At 38.4% G+C, this 15,746-nt stretch overlaps 1 protein-coding gene across 2 annotated transcripts; it reads left to right on the top strand.

Moving 5' to 3' along the window:
- The first annotated feature begins 1,900 nt into the window (after nt 1-1,900).
- On the top strand, nt 1,901-15,289 carry stam2 (signal transducing adaptor molecule (SH3 domain and ITAM motif) 2). 2 transcript variants are annotated; one of them, XM_040034782.1, is made up of 14 exons: nt 1,901-2,062; nt 4,101-4,185; nt 4,338-4,413; nt 4,837-4,932; nt 5,121-5,267; nt 7,648-7,714; nt 7,962-8,160; nt 9,025-9,119; nt 9,236-9,318; nt 9,403-9,490; nt 9,610-9,664; nt 9,792-9,939; nt 11,801-11,979; nt 13,556-15,289. In XM_040034782.1, the coding sequence occupies exons 1-14, from the start codon at nt 2,023-2,025 to the stop codon at nt 13,743-13,745; spliced, it is 1,548 nt and encodes a 515-aa protein (XP_039890716.1). In that variant the 5' UTR covers nt 1,901-2,022; the 3' UTR covers nt 13,746-15,289. The 2 variants fall into 2 exon arrangements, with proteins under 2 accessions (XP_039890716.1, XP_039890715.1); XM_040034781.1 differs by having other exon boundaries at nt 1,902-2,062; nt 13,553-15,289.
- Nucleotides 15,290-15,746: the final 457 nt, after the last annotated feature.

Genomic DNA, 15,746 nt, shown 5'->3' with positions numbered 1-15,746 from the left:
ATTCTCTTATTTAAGTTTATTATTTTAAAATATTTTTATTTGCCTTATTTAACTAAATTACTGCCCGCAGATTGTGCAGGATCACTGAGTTATCATCGTCAGGTCCTGTGACTGCAGGTGGCGGTTTGTGCCACCCTGTTTCAGGGGCCCGGTTTGTGTTTCTTCACATTGCCTTATTCGTTTTCTAAATAATGAATAATTTTCTGCGGCAAATAAGTGGCACAGAATATTTGATTGTTCTGACTTGGAATTGCTAATCAGCAATGAAAGTATCGTTATGGAGGACCCAATGTTTAAAATATTTATTTATTTATGTATTGCTTCTGAGTGTATTCAACCTTTAATAAATCCCCAGTTTATTGTTCTCCTTCTGATTTGATTTAATCTTATTTACTTTATTTTTATTTACTTTATATTTATTTTTATTTACTTGCGTACTTATTCTTACATACATTTATTTATTTATTGTTTTATGCATTTATTTCTTTGAACATAATTACCACAGCTTCTTTGTATATGTACAAGGACAGTAAAGGCCTATTCTATTCTATTACATATTTTCAGGAATACTGAACGTTTCACCAGCAGTCAGAAACCTAATAATAGAGTTGGGCCAGCTTTTAAGAACCGGGGAAACTAATTTTCTTTAAAAATGGCAAGTAATTTTCTCACAAACAACCAAGCAATTGATTGTGAAACTGATAATGGTCAAATCTACAAACAAGCCCAACAATGATTTTTGCTTATTGCGCTTGGCAAACACCACAAATACACACTAACAGATCCACAGCCAAAATATATCATCAAATTCAAGTTAGTTCCTCAATTCTCTATTCCTCATCTGTTTGACCTGTTGCCCCCACTAATAATAGGTCATTCAAAACACAGATCACCAGACTCATGAGCAGATTCTTCCCCAAGGTCATTTGGACTCTAAATCAACATACAAAATCAACATACCTCTTGTGTAACTTTCAAAATCGTTCTTGTCAAATTTGTCATTTTGAAATACATTTTTCATTACACTACTACAATACCAAGTTTTTATTTAATTTTAACTTTGTATATACCAGCTTTGTATATACACCTATGCTTTTTACATATATTTACTCTTTGTAATATTTAGCTATTTTTTAAATTAGTTGTGTAAAAAAAATACTCCACCAACCACTTAATGCATTTTACCATTTTCAGTAGCAATAAACTATTTTTTTATTCCATTCTTTTATATTGTGTTCTATTCCATTCTTAAGAGGTTAAACTGACCTGAACTACATCTAGATAGACACCTGTGCTTATGCTTTAGGGAACCATACTCTACAATAAAACGGCTCTTATGATGGCTTCTGCACTTTTAAAGAATTCTATGTCACTGTCATTGAAACTGAAGAGTCACAATTGACTGTACAAGAAGATGATTTTGGTTTTTGATGCTAGTGAAATCTGCATTAAAAAGAAATGCCTGAAGGTAATGCCCAGTTAATAACGTTTCACCATAGTGACTCTTAAAAATACCAGTTTCCCCTTTTTGCTAAGGACCACTGCAGTGCTGAATTTTTAAATAAATATGAGGACCCGTGTAGAAAAATTGTGGTGATATATAATAATTTATTTACCTAAAAGCTAATACTTTGTGGATGTATCATTGGGACAACAATGCTGAGCCCACATCCATTATTACCCCACTAGATGCCAGTGTTTCTCTTTAACCATAAAAAAGGTGTCACCCTTAATTGCTTAAGTATATGTAATGCCACAGCGCTATATTTCCACTAAGTAAAAATGTAAAAAGAAAAAAAAATAACACAATTAAAGGAAAAGGTGCTACAGACTCAGTTGCTTAGTATTTTTATTTCTTATTTTTAATTTTTTGTAAACAGGCATTATTGGAGACAGCCAAATTTCCGGAAGAGCAACTGGTGAGAGTTAGATGGACGAGGAAGCGATATTTGTTTAGGTTTAGCCTGAAGAACGCACGTACTTTTTTTCATCACAAAGTCTGCCTCTTTATAAATAGTTAACATGCCTTTATTTTCCCAAAATCCATTTGACCAAGATGTTGGTAAGTGAATTGTTGTCTCTTTGGCCCTTTGAGTGTGTCACAACCAGAAGCTAACGATAGGGCCAGTCACACTAGAGGCTAATGCTAGCTTAGCTCGAGTTGTTTATTCGCTACCGCTACGTGATAAGTTACTTTAGGGCTGCCAGTTTTTGTTACAACACCATATACCAGTCCTGCTAGCCTTTGCTAGTTTGTACCTGACATATCGATGTGTTGTCGACCTCTTTTATTAAGTTTCCAGTTCATTTGTTAGTATCAGCGATTGCTTTGTAAGAAAAAAAAAAACTTGGTGATTCATATTCACAGGATAACCGCCATTACAAGATCAGCTGATCCCAAATCAACTCAAAATACGTTTATGGTTCTATTTTTATCTACTTTATCACACAAATACCATTCGTTTAAATCTCCTTTATCTTTTTTCTGTTTTCGTTGAAGCGTATACTTTGTTGATGCTCGAAAACAGTGAAATCCCCATTGCGGTTCACTTGACTTCTCACTTGGGAGGATTTGGTGTTTTCCTTTGTTTTATGTAGAAACTAAATGAGGTTTACATTTTGGTGTATTGGTTAGACAAAAAAAGAAGTGGATTGAAGATGTGTCCGTGGGCTGCAATTGTTAGTGATGCCTGTTTTCAGTGTTTGGAGTTGATACGTCATTGGATAGTTAAATGTGAAAATAATATAGTAATGAGTCATTAATGATTACAGTTGTTGAAACCTTTTTTCTCTCCGGCTGATGATTAATTAGAAAAGCTTGGTCAAGACTAATTAATCAATCACTCTCTGGCCTTTCGGGTTTGGTTGTTTTCTGTCTGTATTCAGATGGGTGTAAAATTAAAGGAAAACTCTGAATGTTTCACCCCAGCATGGCGATAATCCTGCTGATTTAACATATTGTGGCAGTCTTCTGCTGGCATTGTTTGGGTCAGCATGTCCCTTTAGCGAGAACTGTCAGTGAAAACAAATGTAAGTTGTTCGCAATAATCGCTGATGTCCTATGACCTTCCTGTTCTGATGAATAGTCTCTTCCCACATGACAAACGGGTTATCCATAAGGTATATGAGTTAAATAATATGGACTTCACACTCATGAGCTCCTAACCCAGTTGAACATTTATGGAAGATTTTGGACCAGTGTGTTAAACCTCACTTTCTACCACCATTTTTTTAAACATAAAATAAGGGGATATGTATGTTATTTATTTATTTATTTATTTATTTATTTATTTATTTATTTTTAAAGGGTGTTGTTTTCCTGTAGTTGAGGTCTAGAGTCTTGGAAAATCCATGCCAAGCCTTTCTAATGACCCAGCACCTTTCTAAGACATTTTATATCGTGTTTCCCTTTAATTTGTCAGCTATCCTATGTGTTTTCCTAGGCTTATCCTATGTAAATTTTCATAGACACTTCCTGGCTGAACAGCTTTATCTGACTGTGCAACACTATAGTCCTTGTATGACCATACAATAGAGCACTATTGCACTAGAGAGTCATGGGAGTGACACTATGAGTCAGAAACGTCATACAAGTAATTTGCTACCAGCATATTATGAAACAGTGGCAGGTCACTTTGAATGTCAGAACACCACTTAACATCAATATCGTAGAGATCAATATAGTTTATGTTGTGATTTTTCTTTTAACTCAGAAGATAATGCAGTTCAGTTGTTAATGAGGCTTTTCTTTTAGCTTGTCAGCTGCTGAACGGGTCACAGTTTAAAGTACTTAAATATTTACATGGGATTTCTAAGTGTCTTGTCACAATAGGCCATTAGGAACAGGTTGCACAATAAAAACAGCAACATGTAGTTGGCTTATAGAACTCTTCCACTCTCATTTTGAGTTCGATAGGTGACAGTATAACATAAATTAGATGTACAATGTGCCAGTTAAGGGCTTGCGGCTCATTTTTATATTACACCATGCATTTGGCATGTCTTCCCACATTTTCTTTGGAGATAAGCAGCCACAATGCCATTGGAGTTATTTTCTCACTGGAGCATATGTACTAAATCCGCATTTTACATATTTCCAGAGAAGGCAACCAATGAAAACAACACAACAGATGACTGGGCACTTATCATGGACATCTGTGATAAGATTGGAACAACAGCCAATGGGTAAGCTTGAAAGAGCCATCTTCCGTTGAATATTAATGGCACATTTTGATTTGAGCAGCCCAGTGGCCCCGGACACTTAATTTGAAAGTGTTTCATACTTGACGACATCAGCAGTACCCCCAATCCACAGACTGTGTTCCCTTCTGTTGCAGACCAAAGGACAGCTTAAGATCCATTATGAAGAGAGTCAACCACAAAGTGCCTCATGTGGCGATGCAGGCTCTTAATGTAAGTTTGTTGCTTTACTATTTAATTTATTGTATAAAAATGGCATTACAAATAACTGCAAATGTTTAATAAATCAATAGATTGGGTCAAACACCTCTCTAGTTTTGGGGTTAGAAGTACAGTTTACTGGCATTTGGGCTGCAAACCCATTTCCTTTAAAAGGATACAGGAAAGAAGACCCTTTCCACGCCAGTATTATTTAAATGAAATGAGGACTGTGAGACCTGTTTGTCTGAGTCATTGTGAGCTAATACTGTCACATGACCTGCTCTATTCTTAGATTTCTGTCTTTAAATTATTGAGATAATTTCAGACTGTTGTCATCAAATCCCACCTCTAAACTCACCTGCTGTTAAAATGTGCTGTAAATAATGAGTGGCTGTCTTTTTACTGCGATACTTATTTCACTGTCTTGGCTTGCAGTTGCTGGGTGCTTGTGTATCAAACTGTGGCAAAATATTCCACCTGGAAATCTGCTCAAGGGAGTTTTCCAGTGAAGTGAAGAACATTCTTAACAAGGTATGAAAACTTACCTGGTTTGCGTTTCTTTTTTTTTTTCCTTCCTTGTTTTTTGGGGTGGAATCTTATCCAGAGAATTTCTTGTCCATGTAGTCCTTCAAACTCAGAGGAACTTTAAGTTTAATGTTACAGTTAAAATCTTAACCAATGCCAGACTCCTTAGCTGTTTGTTTTCATGTCTTCTTTAGGCACACCCTAAGGTATGTGAAAAGCTAAAGGCTCTGATGGTTGAGTGGGCAGAGGACTTTCAGAAAGATCCACAGTTGAGCCTGATTGGGGCCACCATCAAGTCTCTGAAAGAGGAGGGTGTCAGCTTCCCATCCCCATCGTCACAGGTATATTGACATGATGATTCTGAGAAATGTAACAAAGTCATTTAGAAGTCTTATACAGTCTTTACTTTGCAGCAGCTGCACCTGAGTTTTTATTTTATAATTCTTTGTCATACTTGATGCCAGTATAACAGATAAACAAAGTGTAAGTATACTGTATTTGCAGCATAAATAAAGGCCTCTTTTTGTAAAGTATCAGATTTTACATAAGCTGATGTTCTGTTAAACAATATTTCACATCACAATATAAACATTTTACATTGTGTTTTATAGTGACCACACAATCTACCTTCATTTTTCTACTTGGAAATAGGTTCTTCTTTTAAGCTAGTAATATACATCCCACATCCAGTAGGGTTCACTAGCGTGCTGAGGCTGGAATTGTAGCCATGATTTGACCTCAGGCTAGTGTAGTGATTGTGAAGGTTCAGGCTGGGTGGAGTTTGTCTGTTTTGGAGAGTGTATATATGAGAGGAGCTTAGAGTGGAATTTCCTCTTCACATATTTCACATAATTCTTTGGAGGTTTATGTCATAGAGTCTGACTTGGTAATGGTAAGAGCTGCTTTCTAGTTTCTGTTCTGCTGCTTAATGTGTGTGTGTTTTTTGTTACACAACAAATCTGTATGTGCCACAGATAAAACTGGACTTTGACATCGGTTTCTCATAAAGCATCTGACATACTTGAAGACTTTAACTCTAATAAAGCTGCCACTGAGGGGATAACTATTGTAGCCTTCAGTAGAAACGTAAATGTGCAACACATCCTTTTCCGCACAATAGACAACTCAGAGCATTAAATAATAAACAACGAATGACAGTGATGTGAGTTAGGGTTGCGCTGATTTAAGTATTTCGAATAATTTGCTTTAAAAAAAATTCTCGACACACATTCTTTGCTTCGATGGTTGGTTTAAGGCACGGCTCTGTGGCGCACCATTGTTACAATGGAAACGCCATAAGACCTGCAATACAAACCTTTTTAAGGAGCAGCGTGTGAATAAAAAGTTTGATATTAAGCGCACGCACACTGATAACACAACAGCAGCAGTGATGATGAAGCTGGTGCAGTTTAATGTGGAGCCAGAGTCTGTTTACACACTGCGACGAGCACATGCAGTTGAACTGTTAACTTAGTCTGAAACATGTTTAAATTATACAGCTTGCTGAGCAGCCGTCCCATTTTACAGGGGTGAGTCTAAAGGGGGACATGAGGTGTACTAGACCATGTTTATTATTTATCAAGATTTTCATACAATTTTTGAGATGATATAAAAATACTGTCTCAATTAAATTGCCTTAATATTTAAAAAAAGAAAAGAAAAATTACATCTTTTTTCCCAAGCCAATAAAAATATACATGGCCCAGTAAAACTCTGAGCCACTGATCTGAGGGTTGTTAGGTTGGACAGTGAATTATTGTTAATATTAATTAACGTCTACACCATCATAACGTCTTGTTTTCAGGAGCACAAAAACTGTGCAACAAAGCAGAGGGCAAACATCAGAATGCTGATATGCTCACTTCTCTTCATAGAAGCCACCACATTCTCCTCTAAAGGCTTACAGACACAAACTCTCATTCACTGAAAACGTAAACAAGCAGAAACACATGTACACAAACTCATAAAGCCTTTGAGGAAGACAGAGTAAAGGTAAATGTTATGGCTTTGACTCTACTTGAGATTATTTAGATATATCTTTGCATTTAGGAAAATGTTTTCTTTAAAAAATAAAATTGAATATGACACGTAAATACAAAGGGTTTGTTTTTTGTTGTTCATCATGGATGAAACATACTGAAGTAGTTGATAGCTGCAGCCCTAATATCAGTAGTCTAAAATCCCTTCGATTTTATTTGCTTTCTCATCCTGGCTTTGTTATCACTGGCTGTGCTCCATTTGGCTCTGATGATGGTGCGCTGCATTTCCTTTTTCGGGATAGGCTGGCAAATGTGCCTCAGTGGAGAGCAGGTGGCTCATGTGGCAGCAGGTATGACATTTAATCTCTGTCAGCTAAGGGGAAAAAAGCAGCAGGCAGCGTGACTCAAGCTGTGGCAGCGTTTACCTGTTTATTTATTTACTTATTGTCAGTTTGGATTTGGCCGCACAAACTCAAGCTGTAATAAACCAGTTTTCATTTTTCCCGTTTCTATTGTTTAGCTTCTGGACACAAATAATTAACGAGACTGCTCCTGGGAGTATTTGTGTCTAAAGGCTAGAGACACATTTCTGAACAATATGTGATAACCAGCATGAACTCCAGGTGGCACCGTGTTTTTAAAAACATTTTGGTTTTTCATTTAAAGTCTTTGTGCTTCATTCTTCCTCAGGTGCACTTATTCTGCACTCTGATCTGACCTTGTCTTTCTATACTGACCACAGGGTTCCAGCACAAAGGCCAACCCATCAACTGCAAGCAAACCAGTGGATGATGACGATCTTGCCAAAGGTAAAGTTAGTGTATTCAATTCATTTTTTTAAAATCCAAAAGCTCTACACAGATTTCATAGAAAGTAATCTGATAAAAATACATGTGAAAACCTTTAAATTGATTCTCCGTGGCTGAAAATGTGATTGGAGCACCTGCCTTAGAGCCATTTGCATTTTGAAAATTAAATGAATCTGGAATGTGTGCCAAGTCTGTCTGTGCTAAATACCCTTTCTTCATTTCCACTTCTCTTGTTTATTTTCTTCAGCTATCGAGCTGTCCTTACAGGAGCAGAAGCAGCAGGCAGAGACACGCCCCATGACCATGACCTCTGACCCTCCAAACTATACTAATGGCGGTGGGGGGCAGGAGGCTCGGAAGGTGCGTGCGCTGTACGACTTTGAAGCAGCTGAAGACAACGAGCTGACCTTCAAAGCTGGAGAACTTATCCTAGTGTTGGATGACAGGTAATATTTTATAACACTTCCTGTCATGAATCAGCTCTGCTATATCCTCCCAACCAATAGATAGCACCGTTTTACCGACATTGAATGAAGATCTGGATGTGCAAAAATGAGTTTACTGCAGATGAGTTGTTTACGTAGCTAAAACTGAAAATGTTCATTATCCAGAGAAGGGGACAGGTCTGTCAGGTTAGAGGGCGCATTCAGCCATTAGCTTTGATCTATACTTTACCACTGAAAGTCCCAGAGTATGCACGACCTTTAAGATCAGACAGTCATGTTGCTATGTCTTCATGGATGTTGAATATAAATACCATCCCTGCCTTGTAATTTCAGTAATAACCCAAAAATTGATGTAATGTCTAAATAAAATATAAAAATAATATATAAATGAAATGATCTGATGTCAAAAACTAACCTTTGATAAGTTATTATGACATGGCGGTAACCACTCCTCCATGCTCATTAACTGTTTTGAAACAGAAATTTAATCAGTGTGGTTCAAAGTACGTGCAGTGCAATAGTAACATCTGTCAGTGATAATAATGTTACAAGGTTTGTTTGCCTGTTGGAGATTCATCCAGAAGTGTGAATATTTTTAATATGAGATATTATTTTTAGGACTTAAATGATCTGTAAACTCTGTTCTGCAAGTAAAACTAGGCAAACGTCAAAATGCTTTTTCATACCAAGAGCTCTGAAAACTCACCATAACCGCCTTTTCTAGAGCTGCCAAAGACCACATCAGGGCGAGAATTTTTAGACTTCTTGTTGTAATGGTTCTGACTGGTATGAAGCTTAGCCAGACGCTAAGTATGGCTTTCTCTCAGCTGCTCTTTGACTTTGGTTTTATGTTTCCGTTTACAGTGATCCAAACTGGTGGAAAGGAGAGAACCACAGAGGAGTTGGGCTTTTCCCCTCCAACTTTGTCACAACCAATCTGAATGCAGAGCCAGAGCCAGGTTGGTAGCTCCTTAAGGACAGACTCTTGTTTGTACCTCCTGTTGAGCATATTGATTTTATTTCTAATCAAATTATTTCTAGAGCTGCTAATGTAATTGAACTTTTTGTTTCATAGTTACTTATGTTGATAACCCGGCGACTCCAGAAGAGACAAGCCTGGAAACCAAAATAGAGCCCGAGCCCGTCTTCATTGACGAGGTAGCACATTTCCTCAGCGATTCTTCATTTGCAAATCCATCTCTGTTATTTTACCAACACGTATCCGCTCACGTCTTTCTGCAGACGAAGATGGACCGAACGCTGGCACTGCTGCAGAATACAGATCCTGCAGATTCCACTCCTGACTCCCTAGAGCTGATCCAGCTGGAGGGTAAAAACTTTAATGCCACTCTAAATCTAGTCAAACTGTCGCTGTCAGCTGCAGTCAGTGTGAGCCGTGCTTTTGCTTTCTAACCTCATTTCTCCTTTTCTCTCCGTGGATGTAAACAGGTGCATGTGCACAGATGAACCCACTAATTGATGAGAAGCTGCAGGAGATTGACAGGTAATGTGTTAATTATATAACATTTCTCTATTATTAATCAGATTGATCATAATCACGATATGCACAGCAAATGCAAAAGGTTCTTCATCCAGTACTTGGGACTAATGTTTGTTTGTGTGTGTTGCAGGAATCACTCAGAGTTATCAGAGTTGAATGTGAAGGTTTTGGAGGCACTGGAGCTTTACAACAAGCTCATGAATGAGGCTCCATACTACTCGGCCTACTCCAAGATGCAGTCACAGTATCCTCCAGCCAGCTCTGCTGTGGGCATGCAGGTCAGAATAGTCTTACGTGGCTCTGATTGCTAAGAGTGACTCTCAGTCGTAAATGACGTCGAAGCTGAAACCTTGTATACATCCGTGATGTTTAGATAGCAAGCCGAATAGAAAAAATAAATAATGGCTGTTGGCAAAATATTGTTTGTGTATGTAAACATATGGAGAATCAGCAGGACGCAGAGCTAAATCATACATGTTTTAAGGATGTCTCTAACATGTCTCATTCACACATGTTTTGCCTCTAAACTAGTTACTAATCTTAGACTAGTCCTGATGGCTTGATATTCAGTCAGCATTTTTTTTTTTTTCTTCCCTGGAGAGCGTCACAGGCCGCCGGAGCTTTCTCAGCAGATGCTGTTTTCTTGGTGGTGATTAATGTCACAGTCTTTCCCTGGAGATTTAGAAAACTGTCCACTTCGCATAGCAGGCAAACACCAGAGCTCCTTGCAACTTATTATTTTCCTTTTTCCAACTGTCAGGATTTTATTGCACCTGCAGTAACGGGGACTTGGTTAAAAACAAGGATTTAAAATGACAAAAAATTCTGAAACTGTTAATAATTTAAAACGAGTGTTTTATCAGCATCATTTCTGTATGCTGAATAAAGACTGAACACAGCTGATCTTCTGTCTGAAGATTATGTAAACTCAACTCTGTTTTCCAATATTATTTAATTTGTAATTGTATAACTGTTTTTTATATTATTGGTATTTGTTCTTTGAATATCTCTGTTGGTGCACGTTTCTCTAGAGGCTGGCTATTTGTGTAACATAGCTCACCAAATCTCATTATTTGGGGCAGCTGCTGGTGACCTGCTACTGACTGAGGATGTTTGTAGCATCTCAGACAATGAAGGTTGTAGTTTCTGGATGTAGCAGTCTCCAACTAGAGCTTAAAGGGTGGTGAAACTAAAAATAGCTTCATTATATGTCTTGAATAAATTCAAAACATAAGGAAATTGTCATCATAGAGATTTGGATTATTACAATTCTTGCGCAGTTCTCTTCATTTGTAATTTGTTTGCATTAATTTCAAGTAGCTTATACAGATTGCTAGGTACAGATGTCCCATAATCACACTGCTATAGGTTTTGGTTGGAGCAAAAACAACACAGCATCAGTTTATATAACATGAAGGATTTTATTTTTCTTTTGGGGGGGGGTGGTTAGTGGTCTGAAAGATCTAAATGACTACAAGTTGACTTAAACGGGGCTAGTCGAGGACTAACTCACGCCAATTTTTCAGCTGTCTGTTTAAACAAAATGCAACCAGAGCAATAGGAATGTGTTACAAGACTGCTTTATACCCATCACACTAACACTACTAACTCTACAGTAAGCATATTGCGAGAACTAGCTGTTTATTTAAAAATAAGCTACCCATATTAACCACGTGTTATACTAAATAGGCAAAGGGAGAACTGTTTGCACTGTGACAGTCAAGGAGGTGGCCAGTGCAAATGAGTTACCAACACAAGATAAAACTGGAAAATATAATTTACATGTAGATATGAATGCATTGTGAGCAACCCTTCTCCTAATTTACCTTCCTCGTGTCTGGTGGCTTCGATTTGGATGTTACAATTTATAAACTGTTAAATATTCACTAATAAATACTACAAACAGCAGTATCGTAGCGTGCCGGCAGCTGCAGCATAGGTGTAGTAACAGGTCAGTATAAACGCCAAAACAAACCAAGCAGGTCAGTGGCAGTCACCGACAGCAGCACCTGATGGGAGTGGTCAACCAGTTTTTCTGGCTCTGTTCTATATTTACTGGGAAATAAGTTCACTGCCAAACTCTATTACATCCTTTCAGTGCATTCACTTATCAGCGCGCTTCTCTCCTGGTCTTCTCAGGGCTACCTTGGACCAGCGGCACCCCCTTATCTTCCCCCATCCATGCCTCAGATCCCCTCTGCACAGCCCTACAATCTGCCCAGCGACCAGCCTGGACCTCTACACTCACTACCGCCAAATGTCTCAGCTCCACCCAACACCTTGCCCAACAGCCAAACTGCTCAGCCGCCCTACATGAGGTAAGAATAACACCTCCACCCTTTTAACAAGGACGTTGAAATATGCTTTTCTTCTCTCATAAATATACAGTGGTGTGAAGAAGTGTTTGCCCTCTTCCTGATTTCCTTTCTCTTGTATGTTTGTCACACTTAAATGTTTCAGATCATCAAACAAATTTAAATTTAAACAAAGATAACATAAGTAAACACAAGGGAGTTTCTAAATGATGGTGTTTATTATTAAGGGGAGAAAAAAACAAAGTTATGATGACCCTGTGTGAAAAAGTGATTGCCCCCTAATCCTAATAACGGGTTGGGCCACCCTTAGCGGTTTTACAGCCCCATGGAGAAATTTTAGCCCATTCATCTTTGCGGAATTGTTGTAATTCAGCATGAACCACGTTTTTGAGGTCATGCCACAGCATCTCAATCAGATTCAGGTGAGGACTTAAATCCTGACCTAAATCCAAGTCTTCATTTTGTTTTCGTAAGCCATGCAGAGGTGGGCTTGCTGGTTTGTTTTGGGTCATTGTCCTGCTGCAGAACCCAAGTGAGCTTCAGCCTGAGATCACAAACAGATGGCTGAACATTCTCTTCGGGGTGTTTTCTAGTCTTCCAGGTCCTGAGGCACTAAACAGCCCCAGACCATGACACTACCACCTCCATATTTTACTGTATGATGTTCCTTTTCTGAAATGCTGTATTACTTTCACGCCAGATGTAACGGGACACACACCTTCCAAAAAGTTTATCTTTTGTCTCGCCAGTCAACGGAGTATTTTACTAGAAGTCTTTGGGGATCATCAAAATCCCCAAGTCTTTATCTTTTCTGTCAAAACTGAGACGAGCCTTTAGGTTCCTTTGGCTCAGCAGTGGTTTGCAGGCCATTTTTGCCCAGTCTCTTTATTATGGTGGAGCCATGAACTTGCAGGCATGCAGTTCTTTGGATGTTGTTCAGGGGTCTGCTGTGATCTCTTGGCTGAGTCGTCACTGCGCTCTTGGGGTAATTTTGGTCAGCCGGTGCCTCCTGGGAAGTTTCACCGCTGTTCCATGTTTTCGCAATTTGTGGATAATGACTCTCACTGTGGTTTGCTGGAGTCCCACAGCTTTAGAAATGTCTCTGTAACCTTTTGTAGACTGAGATTATGTTGTTCTTATTGGATCGTGGCATGATGTCTAGCTTTTGAGGATCTTTTGGTCTACTCCGCTTTGATCGGGCAGGTCCTATTTAAGTGATTTCTTCATTGAGGAAAGGTGTAGCAGCAATCAGGCCTGGGTGTTCATAAACACTTTAATTTAGAAACCGCATTTTGTGTTTACTTCTGTTATCTTTATCTAATATTTAAATTTGTTTGATGATCTGAAACATTTAAGTGTGACAAATACACAAAAAAAAAACAGGAAATCAGGAAGAGGAAAAACACTTTTTCACACCAATGTATTGTTACTATGGAAACACTCTTTTAGAAAACCGAATTTGATCACTACTAACAAAATCATATTACCTACCAATCATCTTTCTCTAGAGGATGTATTGAAATGATAGATTCCTCAATTTGTTGACCTAAATGTCACTTGTGGATTTATTTCACAGCAGTGGTTTGAACGCTCCGTACATGAGCCAAGCCACAGGAGCTCCTTACCCACCTCAGGCAGGCATGACCATGGATATGTCAGCCTACCACAACTCCAGCATGCCTCCTGTGTCCTATCCTGTAGCAGCTCCCCCTCACCAGGCTCCTCAGCAGCAGCAGCAGGCAGCATATTATCAGCAGCCTCTTCTGTAAAACTAACACAGGGCAGACCTGAGAAGATACACCCTTCAGATATTTCAGTTGGTAGTTGTGTGTTCATTTGGTTTACCTAGCACGCATGTGTGTGTCAGGTTATTGCTTTAGGAAAATTCCTTTGGCTTTTTATTTTTGTTTTTTGTTTTGTTTAGTTTTTTTGTGCCTGTCAAGCCGAACAGGACGCCCCCTGGAAAGCTGAAATAACTGATGCGTGTATGTAACGCAGGTCTGCTATGCATCCAAGTCAAAACTCGGCTACTGTATGTGAGGCTTAACACGGCACCGAGAGTTTTCTTAGTCTCCTCGTTTATCATGGGTGACTCAAAGCAATGCTGGTTTTCTCAAACATCATCAGTCGGCGCGAAGAAGAGTTGGTTTTGCTGTACAGGACCATGCAACAAGCCGTCATTGTCTAATTTGTTTAGGAAATTAGCATATTACAAATAATACATCAACACCATGCTGTTTCTGAATTGAACTGCGAGTCTTCTTATTGGTTAAAGAGGATTAGTCCACACTAGCCTAGATGAGATAAAATGTTATTTTCTTCTTTGTTTATGATCTGTTCACACAACCTTGTCTGCAGACGCAGCATTTTGGCAGCCCTTAAAGCCTAATACATCGACGGTGCGATAACGTGCTCAAGTTGGAATAAAATCGAGTAAAGTATTCCTTGTAGCTCTGAGAGTGAAATGCAAGCAGCGTCCAAGTCTTGTGCACAAGTGTGGCTATCAAAATCTCTTTCCTGAGAGGGATCGCTGAGAAAGCCAGCAAAAAAATTAAACCGCCTGCAAGCATGTAGAGTAAATGTGAATAAAAACACAATCATATGTTGTAATGTAGGCAAGGAAAATGGAACAGTTACTGGTTTGTTTGTTTTTCTTGTTAAAGTCTGCAAGTGGATTCATATGAAGGTATGAGCCGTTTATCCTGATCATCATCTTGATTGCAACACTCAGCTGATGTAGTTTATTCATCTGCAAAGACTGAATTCGTGAGTTCCAGCTCAGGTGCTCTCTTCAGCACAAACATGTGCAGGTACTTAAAAGGCCAGATCTCCCATTTCACTGTTCTCATCACCAGCCACCAACGCTGTAGCTGATCAGTGTCTCTAACAGAATTTAGAAGTGCAAACTCTATTTCTCAATTGTCAGATATGTTAACATTGTAAATAATTCAGAAATGACGTTCCCATAGACTCTTTGCCTTGTGCATTCTATGATTACATTTGACATATTTAATTATGTGTGTGTGCACATTTGTTTTTTTTCTCCATGTTTGTGTGTGTTTGAGTACTTTCCCAAAAAGAGGTTCGTTGTCAATGTAAAGCGACACTGATTTTCAAAGGTTTGGGTGAATGGATAATAGATAAACGTCTGAATGGGTTTGGTAGTCTGGTAAAATGCTGCATCTCTTCATGGTTCTAACATCATTCTGTCTCTTCTATGTTTTATGCAAATCCACAGCACATTCTTTAATGTGTATGTACTAAAACGTCATAATTGTCATCAGCATTGCCTGTACTTTGATATATATGTGGAGACATGAAAAAAGTGGGTAATTATTTTTACTGGGCTTCTGCTTTTACTTTTATTTTCTTGGCAAAATGTAAACGACAACATTTTTTTAAATACACAAAAAAATCTTTAGTCAAACTGAAGAAATAGATGTTTTTCCCTCCACTTAAATTAAAAGCTCTCATACAGTCTTTTGGGCTGCTGCAGTAACTCCACACTTCTAACTTTAGCCAGAACTCAATTTCTGTTAAGCACCTCTAATGTTAAAGGCAGTGTATATTAGATGTAAAATATCTGGATTTGTCAGTGACTTTGGCATTGCACCTTAGCTTTGTAAACATTTTATTTTACCACTGAATGCCTTGTTCTTCTGTAGAAATCAAACACAACGTTGGGAAGCGACTTCTGTCTCTGAATCCTCTGGACGTGTATAATTGTTTATATTTGAAATATCCCAGGAAACGTTGTGTCATCCAGGATT

Source organism: Simochromis diagramma, unplaced genomic scaffold (genome assembly GCF_900408965.1).
Source record: "Simochromis diagramma unplaced genomic scaffold, fSimDia1.1 OVJJ01000091.1, whole genome shotgun sequence".
Classification (NCBI taxonomy): Eukaryota; Metazoa; Chordata; class Actinopteri; order Cichliformes; family Cichlidae; genus Simochromis; species Simochromis diagramma.
Note: the sequence above shows the minus strand (reverse complement) of the source record. Positions and strands in the feature narration are given on the sequence as shown.